Here is an 18,112-nt window from a genome sequence, read left to right on the forward strand (position 1 = left end):
TAAAAAAAAGCATCAATTAGATTTGAAACAGTCAAATTGGACTATAATGCAAACTTTACAGTTTAAGTAACATAGTCGGTTAGTTTTAAGCGAAAATTTTTACTACAGTCCCTCAAATTCAGGAGAAGTTATTTTCTCTTTCTCCTCATGATTTCTTCAAACATGGGTAAACATAAATTTCAACGAAGAAAATGCACGGTGATTGGTGAATGTATCTATGATTTTCATGGCATGCCCTATCATGTAGGCTGGCTTTTGTCGTATGTGTACTGAAATCTTTCAAGGTGGGCCAAAAATCCATGATTTAAAGATAATCATTCATAGCTAACTACTGCTTTTCTGTAAACAATTATATTCTGAATAAAGAAAGCCATTGCGGTAAGAAAAGGAGAAAATGAATTCTGATTCTTTGCTGTGAGCACATTCTACCGTTGAACAGTGGCTCAATCTGTAGAGCTTGTTCCTGTTGTCCTACAAGGAACGTGGCTAACTAATCAGGTCTATAATACTTAGCCTATAATAGAATATGCCGGATTAAAATACAGATTACTGTAAAGCTTCACCTAGAGAATATTTTTAATGTATTATGGACCTATTCCAACATCTTGCTCCTTGTCTTTCTTGTTCTGTTAGGATATATAAGCCTCTTCACTCTGTGATGGAATGTCAAGCACAAAACTTGTTTCCTCCAAACAGTTTGAAGACATACATAACAGAAGTAAATTTAGAGAATGAGAATGGGGAGGCTTACTTCTTTGGTCTTGGCCACTATAGTTGGTCTTCTAAGCCTGATAGGCTCCACTCAAGCTCAGTTACAGCTTGGTTTCTATGCCAAAAGCTGCCCAAACGCTGAGAAGATAGTGCTAGATTTCGTTCACCAGCATATCCACAATGCCCCTTCACTGGCAGCAACTTTCATTAGAATGCACTTCCATGATTGCTTTGTCAGGGTAATGTTTCTTTTTGTTTCCATCTTTATGAGAATCCCCAATCCTTGAAACTCCTTTATGCAACTGACATTACTTCTCTCTGTTTGATGTGTTGCTGAACAGGGTTGTGATGGATCTGTGCTTATAAACTCCACCTCAAATAACCAAGCCGAGAAGGATTCTCCACCAAATCAAACACTCAGAGGCTTTGACTTCATTGATAGAGTCAAAAGCTTACTTGAAGCTGAATGCCCTGGAGTGGTCTCTTGCGCAGATGTTCTTTCCTTGGTTGCAAGAGATACCATTGTAGCCACGGTAAGAATCCACACAACCGATCGAATGCCCTTTTAACTTTTTCAGTGTTCGAGGTTGTTTTTACTCTTTTTTTTTTTTTGTTTTGGTTTTCTTGTCCAAAGATGAAAAAGACAAACAACCCATTTTCCGTGTATGATGAATGTGTTCATTTCAAATGTGCAGGGAGGTCCATACTGGGAAGTTCCAACTGGCCGAAGGGATGGAGTGATCTCAATATCATCAGAAGCCCAGAACGACATTCCTCCTCCATTTGGAAACTTTTCCACACTACAAAGACTTTTCGCAAACCAAGGACTTGATCTAAAAGACTTGGTGTTACTATCTGGTAAAGTTTAATAAAACTAACTCCACTAAACACTAATACTTCACTCAGTACATTTCTCAAACACCTTGCATGCAATTATGACTTCAGGCGCTCACACAATCGGCATAGCACATTGCTCATCATTCAGAAACAGACTCTACAATTTCACCGGCGTCGGAGACCAAGATCCCTCTCTAGACCCAAGATACGCCGCTAATCTGAAGGCCAACAAATGCAAAACTCCGACCGCCAACAACAAAGTGGAAATGGACCCAGGAAGTCGCAACACTTTTGACCTTAGCTACTATTCTCTTCTACTAAAAAGGAGAGGACTTTTCGAATCCGATGCTGCTCTCACTACAGACGCAAGAACATTGGGTCTAGTTAGGAAACTCGTACAAGGACCCATTGAAGAATTCTTCGCTGAATTTGCTGCATCCATGGAGAAAATGGGTCGGATTAAAGTGAAGACTGGAACTGAAGGTGAAATCAGAAGGAGATGCGGAGTGGTGAATAGTTGATTGGTTCTTGTCATAACTTGGAAATGTGTGTGTGTGTGTGTGAAATCTTTTGCTTTTGTGTTCTTGAATGTGCTTAGTGGGAAATCTTTCCTTTTTGTTTGGGGACATTTGTGGGCTTTAATAATTGGAATTCCATTGTAATGTTCTTTCTCTGTTTTGTAAGGTTAATAAGATTCTGATTTGAATAATTTATCTTTGGAAGACAACAAATTTCATTATTCGTTGTTGTTGGACATTGTCCTTTCCTCTAGTTGGAGATGGATGATTTCTGGCTGTTTTAATTTCTTTCTACTCCTATCACCATCCATCTTTAAATTTACCAAAACAACTATATGCAAAAATAGAAATAAGTTTTTTATAAATCAATTCACCTATTATTAATGTTCTGCAAATTCAAATTTCATACCTACTGTTTAATTTTAATATTCTAAAGAAAAGGAAAAAAAAAAGAGATAAAATGGTTGGAATTAACCCAAAAACCAAAAACTTCTAGTCAAGTTTTCAAAATATTTGGCCTTCGTTTGTTAATCATTTTGTTTTATCTTCTTTGTTTTTTTTTAAAATTAAGCTTATAAACATTACTTTCACGTCCAAATTTATCTACTTTCTATCAATGATTAAAAAACCAAGTCAAATTTTGAAAACTAAGAAAAAGTAGCTTTTAAATTATTGTTTTTATTTTTAGAATTTGAGTAAGAATTTAACCATTGTACTTAAGAAAGATGCAAACCATCATAGAAATGATGAGAAAATAGGCTTAATTTTCGGGAAAAAAAAAACTTAAATGGTTATCAAACGGGGTCGTATCTTTTATAAGGATATACCTCTATGTTTAAAAAACATAACTCGTGACCTTGTTTGATAACTATTTAGTTTTTTATTTTTGTTTTTTGAAAATTAAACTTACAAACACTCATTTTCCCTCTTAATTTCTTGCTTTCTTATCTACTTTTTACTTAGGTTTTAAGAATAAAGTCAAAATTTGAAAATTAAGAAAAAAAAAATTAATTTTTTTTTTTTTTTTTTTTTTTGTAAATTTGAATAAGAATTGAACTATTTTACTTAAGTAATATGCAAACTATTGTAAGAAAGTGTGAGAAAATAGACATAATTTTTAAAATAAAAAATAAAAAATGAAATAGTTATCGAATAGAAACAAATGCTTATGAATTTTTTATTTTCTCTCTTCTCTCTCTTTTGTCTTCTCCCTTCTCTGATTTCATAAATTTTTCTCTCCATTTCATCTATAACACTCTTCTTCTCCCTCAAAGGAATTGACCACCAACATATACAAAAACATTAATGGAAAAAAAACTAACCACAAGATCCACAATATATAATCAAGTATTAAAGAAATATCTAGATTTGAAAGATGATAAAAGAGATAGAGAAGAATAAGATGAGAGAGAAATTTCAGGAAAAAAATGTCTTCTAATCAAAGATAAAAGGATTATTCACTCTTAAACAATGTAAAGAAAATATCCTTTTTGAAAGTATGTCACATGGAAGATTTTAGCTTTTGAGTTAATTCTAACAATTTTCAAGGAAAAAAACAAAAGAGATAAGACATTACAACTCCCTATGGTCATAAAATAATCTAGGTTAAACTAGCACTTTGTTCTCTATTACTGGTTTTTTTTTTTATTTCCTATTTTTGTTTTTAAATATAGAAAATTATTAAAAAATAATTTTAAATATTTTAAAATTTCACTGTCTATAAATGATAAATAGTGACTAATAGTCTATTAATATTGTTACTGATAAATGTCTATTAGTGTCTATCTCTATTTATTATTGATAAACAATGATATTTTACTATATTTAAAAATATTTTCAACCATTTATCATTTAAAATAATTTTCCTTATTATTACCCTATTATGGTCACTTACATTAGCCATATTTAAATACAAAGTCAAACTTTAGAAGTTTCATAGGGGTATATATTTAATTAATGGTTGTAGCATTGCTACATTGGAGCTTCAAACTCGATGCTTCACTTTTATAAACATAACTTTAGGAAATTCCATTTGTTTAATCATAGAATCCTCCCTACTTAAAATGGGTTCAAATCTCAAAAAAATTATAAATATTTTAAACTTTGTTATTTAAATAAAAATAAAATTACTAAATCAAGTATTTTAGAATAAACAGATCAAATCAAAAATTGTGAAAAGGGGAAAAAAAAAAGTACAATTTAAGCCTTTGGTTTCTTTGAATGAGATATTTACTTTACATATTTTTTTTCCCACCCTATTTGATGAATAAATTGGAGACCAACACTATCAAGTTATCAAAACTCATCTTGTAACATTGACAATTTCCCTATAGGCCAAGCATCATATCTTGTTGGATATGTTTTTGGATGGGGAATTAAACCTTCAACCTTGAGAGAAGAAGGTCATATTAATTACTACTGAGTTAAGTTCAATTTAACAAACGTTTGTATGTTAAGCTGGTAAAATTTTAATAACTGTTAAAATGCTAATGAATCGATAATATATTATACTCAAAAAAGAAAATTTATCAATACTATATGGGAAAATGTATTAAATCTTGAGGCCAAAAATCAGTGTTAAACTTGTAACTATAAAAGTGATTGACAAAAGCTCTTGTTTTTTGATTCATGATCCACTCAAGGATTATTAAGATTATATTTTCAAGTGTTTAATTTAAAAAAATAAGTCATTTTAGAAAAAATTGGAATGGTTGACAACTATTCAAAATAGATTTTCAAATGCATTTTAATCAACTTTTATCATAAGTGTTTAAATAAAAATGAATTTTTTAAAAAACACTTTTTTCTTAAGTTAATCCAAACGACCCTAAGCATTTGGGACCTAAGTTTGTCATCATACTAACATGAAGATCCTCACGATAATTGGTTATTTTTGTAAGGTTAAATTAAAAGGATAGTCCCTAAATATTGAAGTTTGTGTTTATTTAGTTTGAACTTTCAAAAATGTCTAATTGGTTATTAAATAGTTGATTTTTGTGATTAATAGGTCATTCTACCTTCGATTTTATGTTTAATAGGTTTTCAAAACATTCAATTTTTTTCCAAAAAAAAAATCATTGATTATATATAAATTTGAATTTTATATCTAGTGAAACAAAAAAATTTCAATTTTGTATTTAATAGATTCGTAATTTTTTTAAAAAAAGAACTTGAAAGTCTAGAGACTAAATTTATGAGTTGAATTACAATAAATTTCACTAAACTATGGAGTTGGTTTCACTTATATTTATACTACAAACTTTTAAAAGTTTCACGTTAACGGTCAAATTTTGAAATTTATTTCAAAACAATCCTTGTGCATTTTGACGTTAATTTCATAGAGGAAAAAATTGTATTTGCTTATGTGAACAAATCAAAACAAATACATGAAAAAATATACACGTGACGGCATGTGTGAATATATACATATAGTCGTATTCCTGCATCCTATCTCACTTCCTCAATTTCTTGTTCTTTTGTATATGTATTTGGATTTGCTTGCTTAAGAGTAACACATAGACAGACACAAATTTTTTCGTCCATAAATTAAAAGACAGAGCCTTCTGAGATTGTTTTGGAAAAAGAAAAAAACCTTCCAATTAAAAAGTTAAAATAAAACTTCTATAACTTTGAAAAAACTAATTGGAACATGGATTTTTCTTTTTTTTTTTTAGTCTAACTAAATTTATAATTTTGAAAAGTTAAGAATCAAAATACCATCATCACCACTAGAAATAATAAACTAGTTTTGGTTCTTTTCAATTCTAAATCTATGATAGCTTGTACAAGGGAACGAGAGGCTTGAATGGTGAAGACATGTACTTTTAGTTGTGAAGACAACCTCAATCTTATCCACAATTAAAATGCCAATGTCCATTCTCCATGAGGAAGGAATTCAATAAGCATCAAACCATAATTCAATCTTTTCAATCTCTTTTGATCAGTTGGCTTTGATGTTCCTTTGCACCCGAAGGTTTGTTGAGAGAGGGAAAAAGTCCTTTTTTAGGAGTGGAAAAGTATTGAGCTTTCTTCATTACGTTAAAAGAAAACATATTGGTCCAATTAAAGGTATGCACGATTCGGTTCGATCCGATTTTAGTGAAACCAAGGACCAAACCCTTCGATTTACATAAACATGGAACCATTGAAAACCGAGTTCCATCGTTTTCAATTTTTTAACTGAACCAACCTGCTTCGATTCAGGTCGGTTCAGTTTGGTTTTAAATCTTTAAATCCCTACACCATTGTGCCTTATTTCTGCCTTCAGCTTCCAGCTTAGTTTTGCTCTTTCTAATTACCAATATCTATCAATAATCACTCAAAATATTTAATCAGATTTCTAAACAAACCTAAAATTCAATACATTTCATTCAAAATTTCAATCAAAGTTCATCCAAAATAAAATTTTAAAAAAATAAATATATGGAACTAAAAAGTGTTAGCTTTAGAGTTTCAATCAAACCAAGTATTTTGTTGATAACAAACTCAGATTTTTTGTACTAATATTTTTAGTATTTCAGATTCACAATCTTGTAGAGATCGGAAAAAAAATTCCAACGCAATTTGAATCGCTCAAATCGGAGTTCAAACGAGGAAGTTATAAGCAAAAGAAAATTGGAGAGGAAATCCAACGTGGCAGCGACACGTGGTACCTTGCTGACGTGGCATCCGACGTGGCAGCTGACGTGGCATACAAACGGTCAATATTGATGACATGGCAACTGACATGGTGGATGACGTGATGCTCCAACCGATCACTTTTTGATTACATGGCACATGATGTGGCAATGACATGGCGACCGTGGATGAATGAGATAATGACAAGTGGCGGTCACCCAGCTTCACGCACGCGTGCGCCGCACGTGCCTGCAGTTTCTTCACAGAATGCATGACGCTCAATCTCCTCCCGTGCACGTGGTACTCATATCATCCGGCTATTTTTTATTTTCTTATTTTTCTTTAATTTCTTGATCCAATTTTCTCCAAATTCTCACTAAATTTAAGCCTTTTCAAATTTGATTTCCTTCCTAAATTTTCAATCTTCAAATCCTTTTTATTCTCCAAATCTCAATAATTTCAATATTTCAAAATTCCTTTTCAAATCCTTTTTATTCTCCAAATCTCGATAATTCCAATCTTTCAAAATTCCTTTTCAAATCCTTTCCTTTTCTATTTTTATTCAATCTCCACCCTTCATTTGCAATCATATCCAATGGCCAAAATTTATCCCCTTCGCCTATAAATTCGACTTGATTTTACTCTTCATAGACATACAAAAAGCTATCAAGTCTTAAGCTCTCAATTCTCTCTACTCTCGAATTCGTGTCCTCCTTGCTCCTAAATTGGTCTAGAGTTATTTTTGTGAGTTTTTTTTAGTGCTCAACTTGTGTATTTAGCCTTCAAGAGGTAATATTGTGAGGTGTTCTTTTAATTTTTGGGAATTGTATTAAGGTATGGGTACACTTTGGGTTGTGAGAAAAAGAAATTGGTTTGATTCTGGACCAGTAAAAAGGATCTTGGGTTTCTCTTTAGCTTAAGAAAAAGAGGGTCGTGTGTCGATTTGGTTTCACCTACAAGAGGATCACTTAGTGAAATACCCAAGAAGGGGTCTTGGAGAATGGAGTAGGCAATTTGCCGAACCACTATAATTCCCGATGTTTTCTCTTCCTCTCTTTTTTATTTCTGGTTTTAAATTTTTTGCTTCTTGCCTTAGTTATTTTTTAATCTTTCCTAATTGCATGATTTAATTTTTAGTGTGTTATTTAAATTTATCCTTGATTAAATTGTCTTTAAATTTGAAGTTATCATAGCTTGCATGATTTAAGTTTTGTCTTGCATAAATTTTCTTTAACCAAATTAGTGGGTTAACTTTATTGAGCATTGTTTGAAGATAAAATTATTTTTTAAAAATTGGTAGTCAACCCTATTCACCCCTCTAGTGTTACTTTTAGATCATATAATTGGTATCAGAGCGGGTAGCTCGGTTTTCTTAATTCAAAAAGGTTTTGTAATTTTTTTTTCTTGATTTTACATTATGTTTTTTTAATCTTATTAAAATCTGAAAATTTTCTAATTTTTGCAAAAAGTTTAAAAAAAATGAGTTTTAAAAGCCGTTTTCATTAGAATTATTTTTTGAAAATTGGTTATTAAAACCATTATTTTTTTTCTACTTCTTAATCTTTGAAATCTTTTTGATTAAAATCTAAATTTTGGAAAAGTATTTCTCTTTATAAAAATCTTTAAAAAAAATTATTATATTCTCTTCCTTTTTCGAAAAACTTAATTGTTTAAGCTTATGGAAACTACTAGAATAAATGGGTATGGTGAAGGTCAATCTACCACTAGGCCACCTTTGTTTGATGGAAATAATTATGCATGGTGGAAAACTAGGATGAGAATTTATTTGATTTCCATTGACTATAATCTATGGGAAATTGTTTCTAATGGTCCTTTAATTCCTATTAAGATAGTTGATAATAAAGATATTCCTAAGGAAGAAGTTTAATGATGAAGATAAAAAGTTTTCTATTAATGCTAAAGTCATGAACTGTCTGTTTTGTGCTTTATGTCCTAATGAGTTTAATAGAGTCTTTGCATGTAATTCTGCTAAAGAAATTTGGGATATGTTTGAAGTAACTCATGAAGGAACTAATCAAGTTAAAGAGTCAAAGATTAGCATGTTAGTTCATAATTATGACTTGTTTAAAATGGATGCAAATGAAACTATACCTGAAATGTTTACTAGGTTCACGAATATTGTTAATGCTTTGAAGGGATTAGGAAAATCTTATACCACCTCTGAAAATGTGAGAAAAATTCTTAGATCATTGCCTAAGAGTTGGGAAGCTAAGGTGACGGCAATCCAACAAGCAAAAGACCTCTCAAAACTTTCACTGGAGGAGCTCGTTGGATCTCTCATGGCACATGAGATAATCATGAAGGCCAATGTGGAAGAAGATGTCAAAAAGAAGAAGAGCCTAGCATTAAAGTCCACTCAAGTTCAAGAGGACTCTGAAACTGAAGTTAAACTAAATGATGAGGAGTTCGCTTACTTGACCAAGAAGTTCAAAAAGCATTTTAGGAAAAGGAACTTCTAAAAAAAAGTCAACAATCAAGAAGGCAAAGGAGAAAAGGGCAATAGAGATACAATCATCTGTTATGAATGCAAAAAGTCCGAACACGTGAAGTGGGACCGTCCTCAAAGAAAATCCATTTCAAAGAAGAACAAGAAGGCCATGAAAGCTACTTGGGACGAAAGTGATGAAAACGAATCTGAAAGCAAGGAAGAAGTAGAAAATTTGTGCTTTATGGCTTTTGGAGACGACGACGACGATGAGGTAAGTCCTGAAAAGCTTACTTTTGATGAGCTCATTGATGCATATAATGAAGTTAAAATTGAACTCGAAAAACTAGGTTGCAAATATGTCTCTTAGGAAGAAAAATGCTAAATTAGCTCTTGAAAATAATAATTTATTAATTGAGCTAAATAATCTAAAAGAGAAAAATGAGACATTAGTAAAAGATCTAGATTTATCTAAATCAAATTTGCATGCTTTAAAAGAAGAGTATAAATTATTAGAAAATAAAAATGAAGATATTTCAGCTACTCTTTTAAAGTTTACAAATGGGAAAACGAATTTAGATATCATGATGGGTAAGCAACAATGCATATTTAATAAAAGTGGCTTAGGTTATAAACCTCACCAAAAACAAAAGAAATTTACAAACTACTTTGTCAAAGAAGGTTCTATTATTTGTCATGCATGTGGAAAACATGGTCATAAAGCTTATGCATGCAATTTAAGAAAAATCAATATTATGAATGAAAAGAGATAGATTCCTAAATTTTTGTTAGCTAAGCCCTAAGGACCCAAACAAATTTGGGTACCTAAGGTACATCTTGAGAATTAATTCTCTCAGGTATGTTTGAGATCCATAAAAAATAAGTGGTACTTGGACAATGGATGTTCAAAACATATAACTGAGGACCACACAAAATTCATATACCTAGAAAAGAAAGATGGAAGATACGTTACCTTCAGTGACAATAAAAAGGGTAAGATTGTTGGCAAAGGTAATGTTAGTAATGGTTCGAATTTTCTTATTGAAAATGTTTTGGCGGTTGATGGTTTAAAGCATGATTTATTAAGTATTAGTCAATTATGTGATAAAGGATATAGAGTAACTTTTAGTGATAAAAATTGTACAATAGAAAATGCATGTGATGAAAAAGTTCTGTTTTTAGGAAATAGAGATAAAAATATTTATACTATTGATCTATTAGATTGTCCTATAGTAGAAAATAAATGTTTATCTGCATTGCATGATGATTCGTGGTTATGGCACAGAATGTTAGGTCATGCTAGCATGCATTTAATTTCAAATATTTCTAAGAAATCCCTTGTTAGAGGGCTTCCAAAATTAAACTTTGAAAAAGATAAAGTTTGTGATGCTTGTCAAATGGGTAAACAAACTAAGTCTTCTTTCAAACCAAAGAAAATGGTTTCTACTTCTAGACCTTTGCAACTGTTACATATGGACCTTTTTGGACCTACTAGAGTTGCAAGTCTAAGTGGAAAACATTATGTTTTTGTTATAGTTGATGATTTTTCAAGATTTACTTGGGTTTTATTTTTATCTCATATGGATGAAGCTTTAAAATCTTTTATTAGCTTTTAAAAAAGAATTCAAAATGAAAAAGGTTTTATGATTTCGAAAATTAGATGTGATCATGGAGGAGAATTTGAAAATGCTTCTTTTGAAATTTTGGTGAAGAAAATGGAATCTCTCATGATTTTTCCTCTCCAAAAACACCTTAACAAAATGGTGTTGTAGAAAGGAAAAATCGATCTTTATAAGAATTAGCTACCTCCATGCTTAATGAATATGATTTACTAAATTCTTTTTGGGCTGAAGCTGTTAATACTGCATCTTATGTAATGAATCGTGATTTAATAAGACATGTTTTAGATAAAACTCTTTATGAGCTTTTTAATACTAAAACTCCAAATATTAGCTATTTCAAAGTCTTTGGTTGCAAATGTTTTATTTTAAAAGACAAAGGGAAACTTGGAAAGTTTGAGTCAAAAACGGACATTGGCATATTCTTAGGATATTCTACCTGTAGTAAAGCATATAGAGTTTTTAATAAAAGAACTTATGTACTTGAAGAGTCAATGAATGTTGTTTTAGATGAAACATGTTGCCACTAATAAAGTTTATGCTAGTAATGAATTAGAAATGCATGTTGAAGATCTTAGTATTAAAGATAGGGAAGCGGTATCAAATGAATCTCAGAAAGACCCAGAAAAATCCCTCCCTCAGGATTGGAGATTCTCCACTCACCATCCTCAGGAGTTAATAATAGGTGAGGTATCTCAAGGGGTAAGAACTCGCTCTTCTTTAAATGCTTTAAATAATGTTGCTTTCGTGTCTCAAATTGAACCAAAGTCTTTTAAAGATGCTAAATCTGATGAGTTCTGGTTAATTGCTATGCAAGAAGAACTAAATCAATTTGAAAGAAATAATGTGTGGGAACTAGTCCCGCGTCCTAGTGATCATCCTGTTATAGGTACTAAATAGATATTTAGAAATAAAATGGATGAATCTGGTAATATTGTTAGAAATAAAGCTAGACTAGTTGCTAAAGACTATAGTCAAGAAGAAGAAATAGATTATGAGGAAACATTTGCTCCTATTGCTAGATTAGAATCTATTCGCATGCTTCTTGCATTTGCATCTCATAAGAATTTTACTTTATTTCAAATGGATGTAAAAAGTGCTTTCTTAAATGGTTTCATAATGGAGGAAGTGTATGTTGAACAACCTCATAGTTTTGAAAGCTTTGATAATCCAAATCATATTTTTAAATTAAATAAAGTACTTTATGGTTTTAAACAAGCTCCTAGAGCTCGGTATGACCGTTTGAGTAAATTTTTGCTAGAAAATGGTTTTAAAATGAGACTTATTGATACTACTCTTTTCATCAAAATTAAAGATAATGATATTTTATTAGTGCAAATCTATGTTGATGATATTATATTTGGTGCTACTAACTCTTCTCTTTGTGAAGAATTTTCTAAGTATATGTATAGTGAGTTTGAAATGAGCATGATGGGAGAACTTAAATTCTTCCTTGGGCTTCAAATTAAACAACTTGAAGATGGAATCTTCATAAATTAAGAGAAGTACACAAGGGATCTACTCAAAAGGTTTAAGTTTGATAATGCAAAAGTAACAAAGACCCCGATGAGTACTACTACAAAGCTTGATAAGGATGAAAAAGGTAAAAACATAGATATTAAAGCTTATAGAGGTATGATCGGATCCTTGCTTTACTTAACTGCGAGTAGGCCTGATATTATGTTTAGTGTACGCATGTGTGCTAGATTTCAATCATGTCCTAAAGAATCGCACTTACATGCTGTAAAAAGAATTTTTAAATATTTGCTTGGTACCGTTGACTTAGACTTATGGTATCCTAAAAATGCATCTTTAGATTTGATTGCATATTCTAATGTTGATTTTGCTGGTAGTCTAACTGATAGAAAAAGTACTAGTGGAACATGTCATTTTCTAGGTAGTTCTTTAGTATCTTGGTATAGTAAAAAGCAAAATTCTGTTGCATTATCTACCACTGAGGCTGAATATATTGATGTTTCTAGTCGTTGTTCTCAAGTTTTATGGATGAAACAAACGTTGCGTGATTTTGGTTTAAATTTTGAATAAGTACCAATCTTTTGTGAACTAGTTCAATTAATTTAACTAAAAATCCCATTCAACATTCTAGAACAAAGCATATAGATATTAGACATCATTTTCTTCGAGAGCATGTGCAAAATAAGAATATTGTCAATAATTATGTTAATACTGAGAACCAGGTAGCAGATATTCTTACAAAGCCATTAAATGAAGAAGCCTTTTGTAAAAATAGACTTTCACTTGGTATTATTAAAATTACCTAATTATGTTTTATAGGGGAAGCATTATTCATATTTCTATGAATTTATGTGTTATAATTTATTAGGGGGAGCATTATTTGTATGATTAAGGGGGAGAAAAATCACTTGTATATCTTCTTGTTGATAACAAAAGGGGGAGAAGTATTTTTGGTATTATGGTGGTTTGTCATCATAAAAAAAGGGGGAGATTGTTAGTTTTAGGGCTTCAATCAAACAAAGTATTTTGATGATAACAAACTCAAATTTTTTATACTAACATTTTCAGTGTTTTAGAGTCACTATCTTGTAGAGCTCTGAAAGACGATTCCAACACAATTTGAATCGTTCAAATCGGAGTTCAAACGAGAAAGTTATAAGCAAAAGAAGATTGGAGAGGAAATCCAACGTGGCAGTGACACGTGGCACCTTGCTGACGTGGCACGCAAATGGTCAATATTGATGACGTGGCAGATGATCCTCGTCAATGCAATAATTGGACTAGTTAGTTTTTTAGGAAAATTTAATTAGCTTTTTTAATTGAATTGGTTAGGTATAAGAAATTATTTAATTTTGGTAATGAGAATTCAGTGATCAAATATTTTGAAAAGGGAAAATTCCATATAACCCAAGCTAAGCTTTCTCATAAAATTGATTAAACTTTTAATTTGTGCTTTTATTTTACTCTATTTAACTTTCCTTACATCAAAACAAATTTCAAACCCCCTCATCGATTACCTTCAGATTGTGGACGGTTTGATTGAGAAATTCAAAGGCTCCCTATGTTCGACCCGTGTTATCGCTGCTACATAAATTTTATTATAAATGGTTTAAAATTATTTGGTTTAGATTTAGGCAACGAAATTCACGTGACCAAGGAACTACATGTTCTTTTTCTATCTGAAGAGGTTGCTCTTGAAAGAAGGCTAAGTGTGATGATGTTTTTGCACAACCAATTGCCATTCTTGCTAATTCTAAACTTGCTCTGATGCAAAATCAAAATTTTAATTCCAACACTGGATGCAGTTGGGGATCTAATGGAAAGGTGGTAAAATTTTTAATCATGGTAAACTCTTTCCTTTTGGAAATAATGGTAGAGGACGTGGTTTTTCAGGTTTCCTGCTCAGCTAATATAACCTCCAAGACCTCCATCTTCTGAATAAATGACTCAAGATGTTGTATGTCAAATTTGTATCCGAGGTGGTCACAATGTCTTGATTGTTTTAACAGAACATAATGAATTATGACTTTCAAGGACGCTATCCCCCTTCTCAGTTAGTTGCTATAGTGGCTGCACAAAATCACGCCTCTATTAATTCATCCAACATGCCTTAGTTAACCGACTCCAGTTTCAACACACATATCATTTCTGACATAAATCACTTATCTCTTACATATGAATTTTCTAGAGATGAACAAACTACTGTTGGCAGTAGAAAATCTCTTCCTATTACTCATTCAGGTTATGACATTCTCAAAATTCCTTCCTTATTTATTCCTACACTCTCGAACAAAATGGTGTTGTAGAATGTTGAAATTAGGGTTTTTTACTCTAGAGGCTTTTTTGTCTTTTTCATTGTACCCTAGGGTTTCCCTCTTTTCTATTTAAGCTGGTGGTCACATTGTATTCTATGTATCAGACTTCTAATAAGAATCCTTTTATCTCATGGTTTTTTTCTCCCTGATTAGGGTTTTCCACATAAAATCTTGGTGTGTTATTTTTCTTTCTCTACTCTATTTTTCATCATGGTATCAAAGCATGGAGATGAAACCCTGGCCACCATTGAGGAAAATTCAATAAGAGAATCCCAAACCAATAATCCAGATATAATCAGTATTATCCAAAAAGTCATTGATAGATATTTTCAGTCTTTTCTTCCTTACTTTCAATATGATGATCACCCAACCCATTCCGACCAGCCAGCAGACAAGTCGTCAGTCGTGACCAGATCCATCCACGACCAGATCCAGTCGCCAACCGCAACCAGCCGTGATCAGACCAATCGCGACCAGATCCAGTCGCCAGTCACAATCAGCCTTGACCAGACCAGCCACGACCAGATCGGTGCCACGATAGACGCTCGCAATCGGTGCCCAGGTTTTCGGCACCTAGACCTTCACCGGCGCTTCGTCTCAGTCGTCGGCTGCCCAGTTCCTCCAACTATTCCTAGGTTACCTCTCATCCGAATCATACCCACTGTGTCTCTCAGCCGAACTAAAAAACCGACGGTAGATTTGTGGGTTTCTCTCTGTCAAATATGAGCAATAGATTGAGGCAGTTTTCATCGGTCATGGGTGAAATTGGAGGGGGAGATTCTTCATCTTACCACCAAGACCAAGGGAGTATAATCCAGGATCAAGTTTCTCAGTTGCAGCTGCAGATTAAACGACAGAACGAGATGTTCCAGCAGCAGGTAGCTGCTATTGGGGAAGCCCTGGGATCGACATCTAATATCCAACCAGATCTAAACCAATATCCTGAAAATTCGATAACTTCGTTCTCTACTTACTCCTCAAATTTATGTTCTGAAGCTATAGGCAACTCTTCTAGCTTTATTATAGGAGAAAATTTGAATGGTGATAATTACTTCTCTTGGTCCCAATCCATTAAAATGGCCCTTAAGGGTCGTCACAAATTTGGATATCTGATAGGTGAAATACCAAAACCAAGGACAGGTGATTCCCAAGAGCGAATTTGGAAAGGAGAAAATTCTTTGTTGAGATCAATTTTGATTAGAAGTATAGAACCTAAGGTTGGAAAACCCTTATTATATGTAGCCACAACCCGTGATATTTGGGAGGCAGCCTAAAAACTCTACTCCAGGAGACAGAATGCCTCTCGTTTATATACCCTATATAAGCGGGTCCATGAATGCAAACAGGGGACAATGAACATTACTGTTTACTTTAACAAACCACCTCTCTTATGGCAAGAGATGGATTTGTGTCGTGAAATGATTTGAAACTGTCCTTGTGGAGGAGTTTTACATTACCAGTCTGAGGAAACTGACCGCGTGTATGAATTTCTTGTCGGACTCAACTCTAAATTTGATACTGTGCGAAGTCGTTTATTGGGGACCAGACCTATACCATCTCTGATAGAAGTCTGTTCTGAAGTTCTCTTGGAGGAAGATAGGTCGAGGGCCATGAATAGTACACCTGTAGCACCAACAGATTCCGCTACTTTCAAAACATCAGGCCCTGTCCAAGATAAATAGAACAGTAAGCTGCCCCCAGTGTGTGAACATTGCAAGAAACCCTGACACACGAAAGATCAGTGCTGGAAAATTCATGGCCGACCACCAAATGGTAAGAAACGACAGCCAAGTCGGGCTTTTATAGATGAATCTATTACTGGAGATACTCAACCTTAGAATCAAGAAACCAATCAGAGGACTACTACTATAGTGGGAGTAAGTGCAATCGCTCAATTAGATACTTTCACTCCTTTGGCCTTGTGAGTATAACTGGTAATAAACCATAGATATTAGATTCAGGAGCCACAAACCACTTAACTGGCTCCTCTGATCAATTTTTGTCTTATCAACCTGGTGCTGGAAATGAAAAAATTAGAATTGCAGATGGGTCCTTTGCCCCTGTTCCTGGAAAAGGACGAGTGTCGCCCTTTGCAGGCTTAATCCTCCGAGATGTGTTGTATGTGCCAAAAGTTTCTTACAATCTGCTATCTATTAGTAAAATTATAAGAGATTTGAAGTGTCGTGTTATCTTCTCACTTGATGCTGTTGTTTTTCAGGATCTGAACACGGGGATGATGATTGGCACTGCCCTATGACAGAAGACTCTATTTTCTCACTGAATAAGCCTCCTTTAGGATATGTGATAGGACTAGTTTGTTTTCTTCTCATTTTTCTGTGTCTGAAACTGATTATGTTATGGCACTATCGCTTAGGCCATTCTAATTTCCAGTATATGAATTATTTGTTTCCTCATCTTTTTTACAATATTATTATTTCTAAGTTGAAATGCGACGTGTGTGTCCAAGCCAAACAACCTCGTGTTTTTTTCACGTCTCAATCTTATAAGCCCTCTAAACCATTCACCTTGTTCCATAGCGATGTTTGGAGTCCGTCACCTGTTACTCCCATAACCGGGAAGCATTGATTTGTAACCTTTATTGACGATCATACTAGACTAACCTGGGTCTTTCTTCTGACACACAAATCTGAAGTTACTTCGGTCTTCCAACAATTCTACAATTCTATCGAAACTCAGTTCAACGCCAAAATTTCTATTCTCCGGAGTGATAATGGTCGAGAATATCTTAATAACGCCTTACAAGAATTCCTAATCTCAAAAGAAGTTATCCATTAGAGTTCCTGTGCGTACACCCCTCAACAAAATGGAGTGGTCGAACGAAAAAATCGTCACCTAGTCGAAGTTGCTCGATCTCTTATGTTGTCAACTTCTCTTCCTTCTTATTTGTGGGGTGATGCTATCTTGACATCAACCCATCTTATAAATCGCATGCCATCCCGAGTTCTGAAGTTCCAAACCCCCTTAGATTTCTTCAAAGAGTCTTACCCAAATACCAGACTTCTTTCTGATGTACCTCTTCGTGTCTTTGGCTGTGTGGTGTTTGTCCATACTCATGGCCCTAACCGTACCAAGTTTATCCCTCGGGCTTAGAAATGTGTCTTTATGGGGTACCCACTACATCAGTGTGGGTACAAGTGTTATCATCCCTTTTCTAGAAAATACTTTGTCTCTATGGATATGACATTCTTTGAAGATCATCCATTCTTTCCCAATGGTTCTTTTCAGGAAGAGCATATTAATGAAGAAACCAATTGGGCTTCGAGTTTATCATTCTTACCTGAACCTATCCTTGATATCAATGTCAGTACTAATGAACCTATTCTCCCGACCAAATAAGTCCCTTGGATCACATACTATAGGAAGAATCTCAGGAAGGAAATAGCGCCGCCTGTTATCTCTCCAGCTCCAGTTCATGAGCCAGAACAGAGACTAGTTCCAGGTACTAATAGTCCTATCCCTGATCACGATAATAAATACGATGAAACTGATGCTTGTATTGAAAATGTTGAGAGCAAAAGCAGGGAAGATAATGACAGCAAAGATGTAATCGAG

The 18,112-nt window shown here is 33.3% G+C and overlaps 1 protein-coding gene across 2 annotated transcripts; it reads left to right on the forward strand.

Moving 5' to 3' along the window:
• The first annotated feature begins 377 nt into the window (after positions 1–377).
• LOC120087856 (peroxidase 39-like) lies at positions 378–2,257 on the forward strand. Of its 2 annotated transcripts, XM_090306122.1 has the most exons (5): positions 378–498; positions 634–950; positions 1,053–1,244; positions 1,407–1,569; positions 1,657–2,257. In XM_090306122.1, exons 2-5 carry the CDS (start codon positions 732–734, stop codon positions 2,067–2,069), a joined length of 987 nt encoding a protein of 328 aa, XP_090162248.1. In that variant the 5' UTR covers positions 378–498; positions 634–731; the 3' UTR covers positions 2,070–2,257. The 2 variants fall into 2 exon arrangements, with proteins under 2 accessions (XP_090162248.1, XP_038900741.1); XM_039044813.2 differs by lacking the exon at positions 378–498 and having other exon boundaries at positions 544–950.
• The last annotated feature ends 15,855 nt before the right edge of the window (positions 2,258–18,112 follow it).

This window comes from Benincasa hispida, chromosome 10 (genome assembly GCF_027475165.1).
Source record: "Benincasa hispida cultivar pf3 chromosome 10, pf3_genome.v1.1, whole genome shotgun sequence".
Lineage (NCBI taxonomy): Eukaryota > Viridiplantae > Streptophyta > Magnoliopsida > Cucurbitales > Cucurbitaceae > Benincasa > Benincasa hispida.

Coding starts and splice junctions, on each gene's coding strand:
- LOC120087856 (XM_090306122.1), top strand. CDS start 732: ATGAGAATGGGGAGGCTTACTTCTTTGGTCTTGGCCACTATAGTTGGT. Junction 951..1,052: donor TCCATGATTGCTTTGTCAGG/GTAATGTTTCTT, acceptor GTTGCTGAACAG/GGTTGTGATGGATCTGTGCT. Junction 1,570..1,656: donor AGACTTGGTGTTACTATCTG/GTAAAGTTTAAT, acceptor TTATGACTTCAG/GCGCTCACACAATCGGCATA.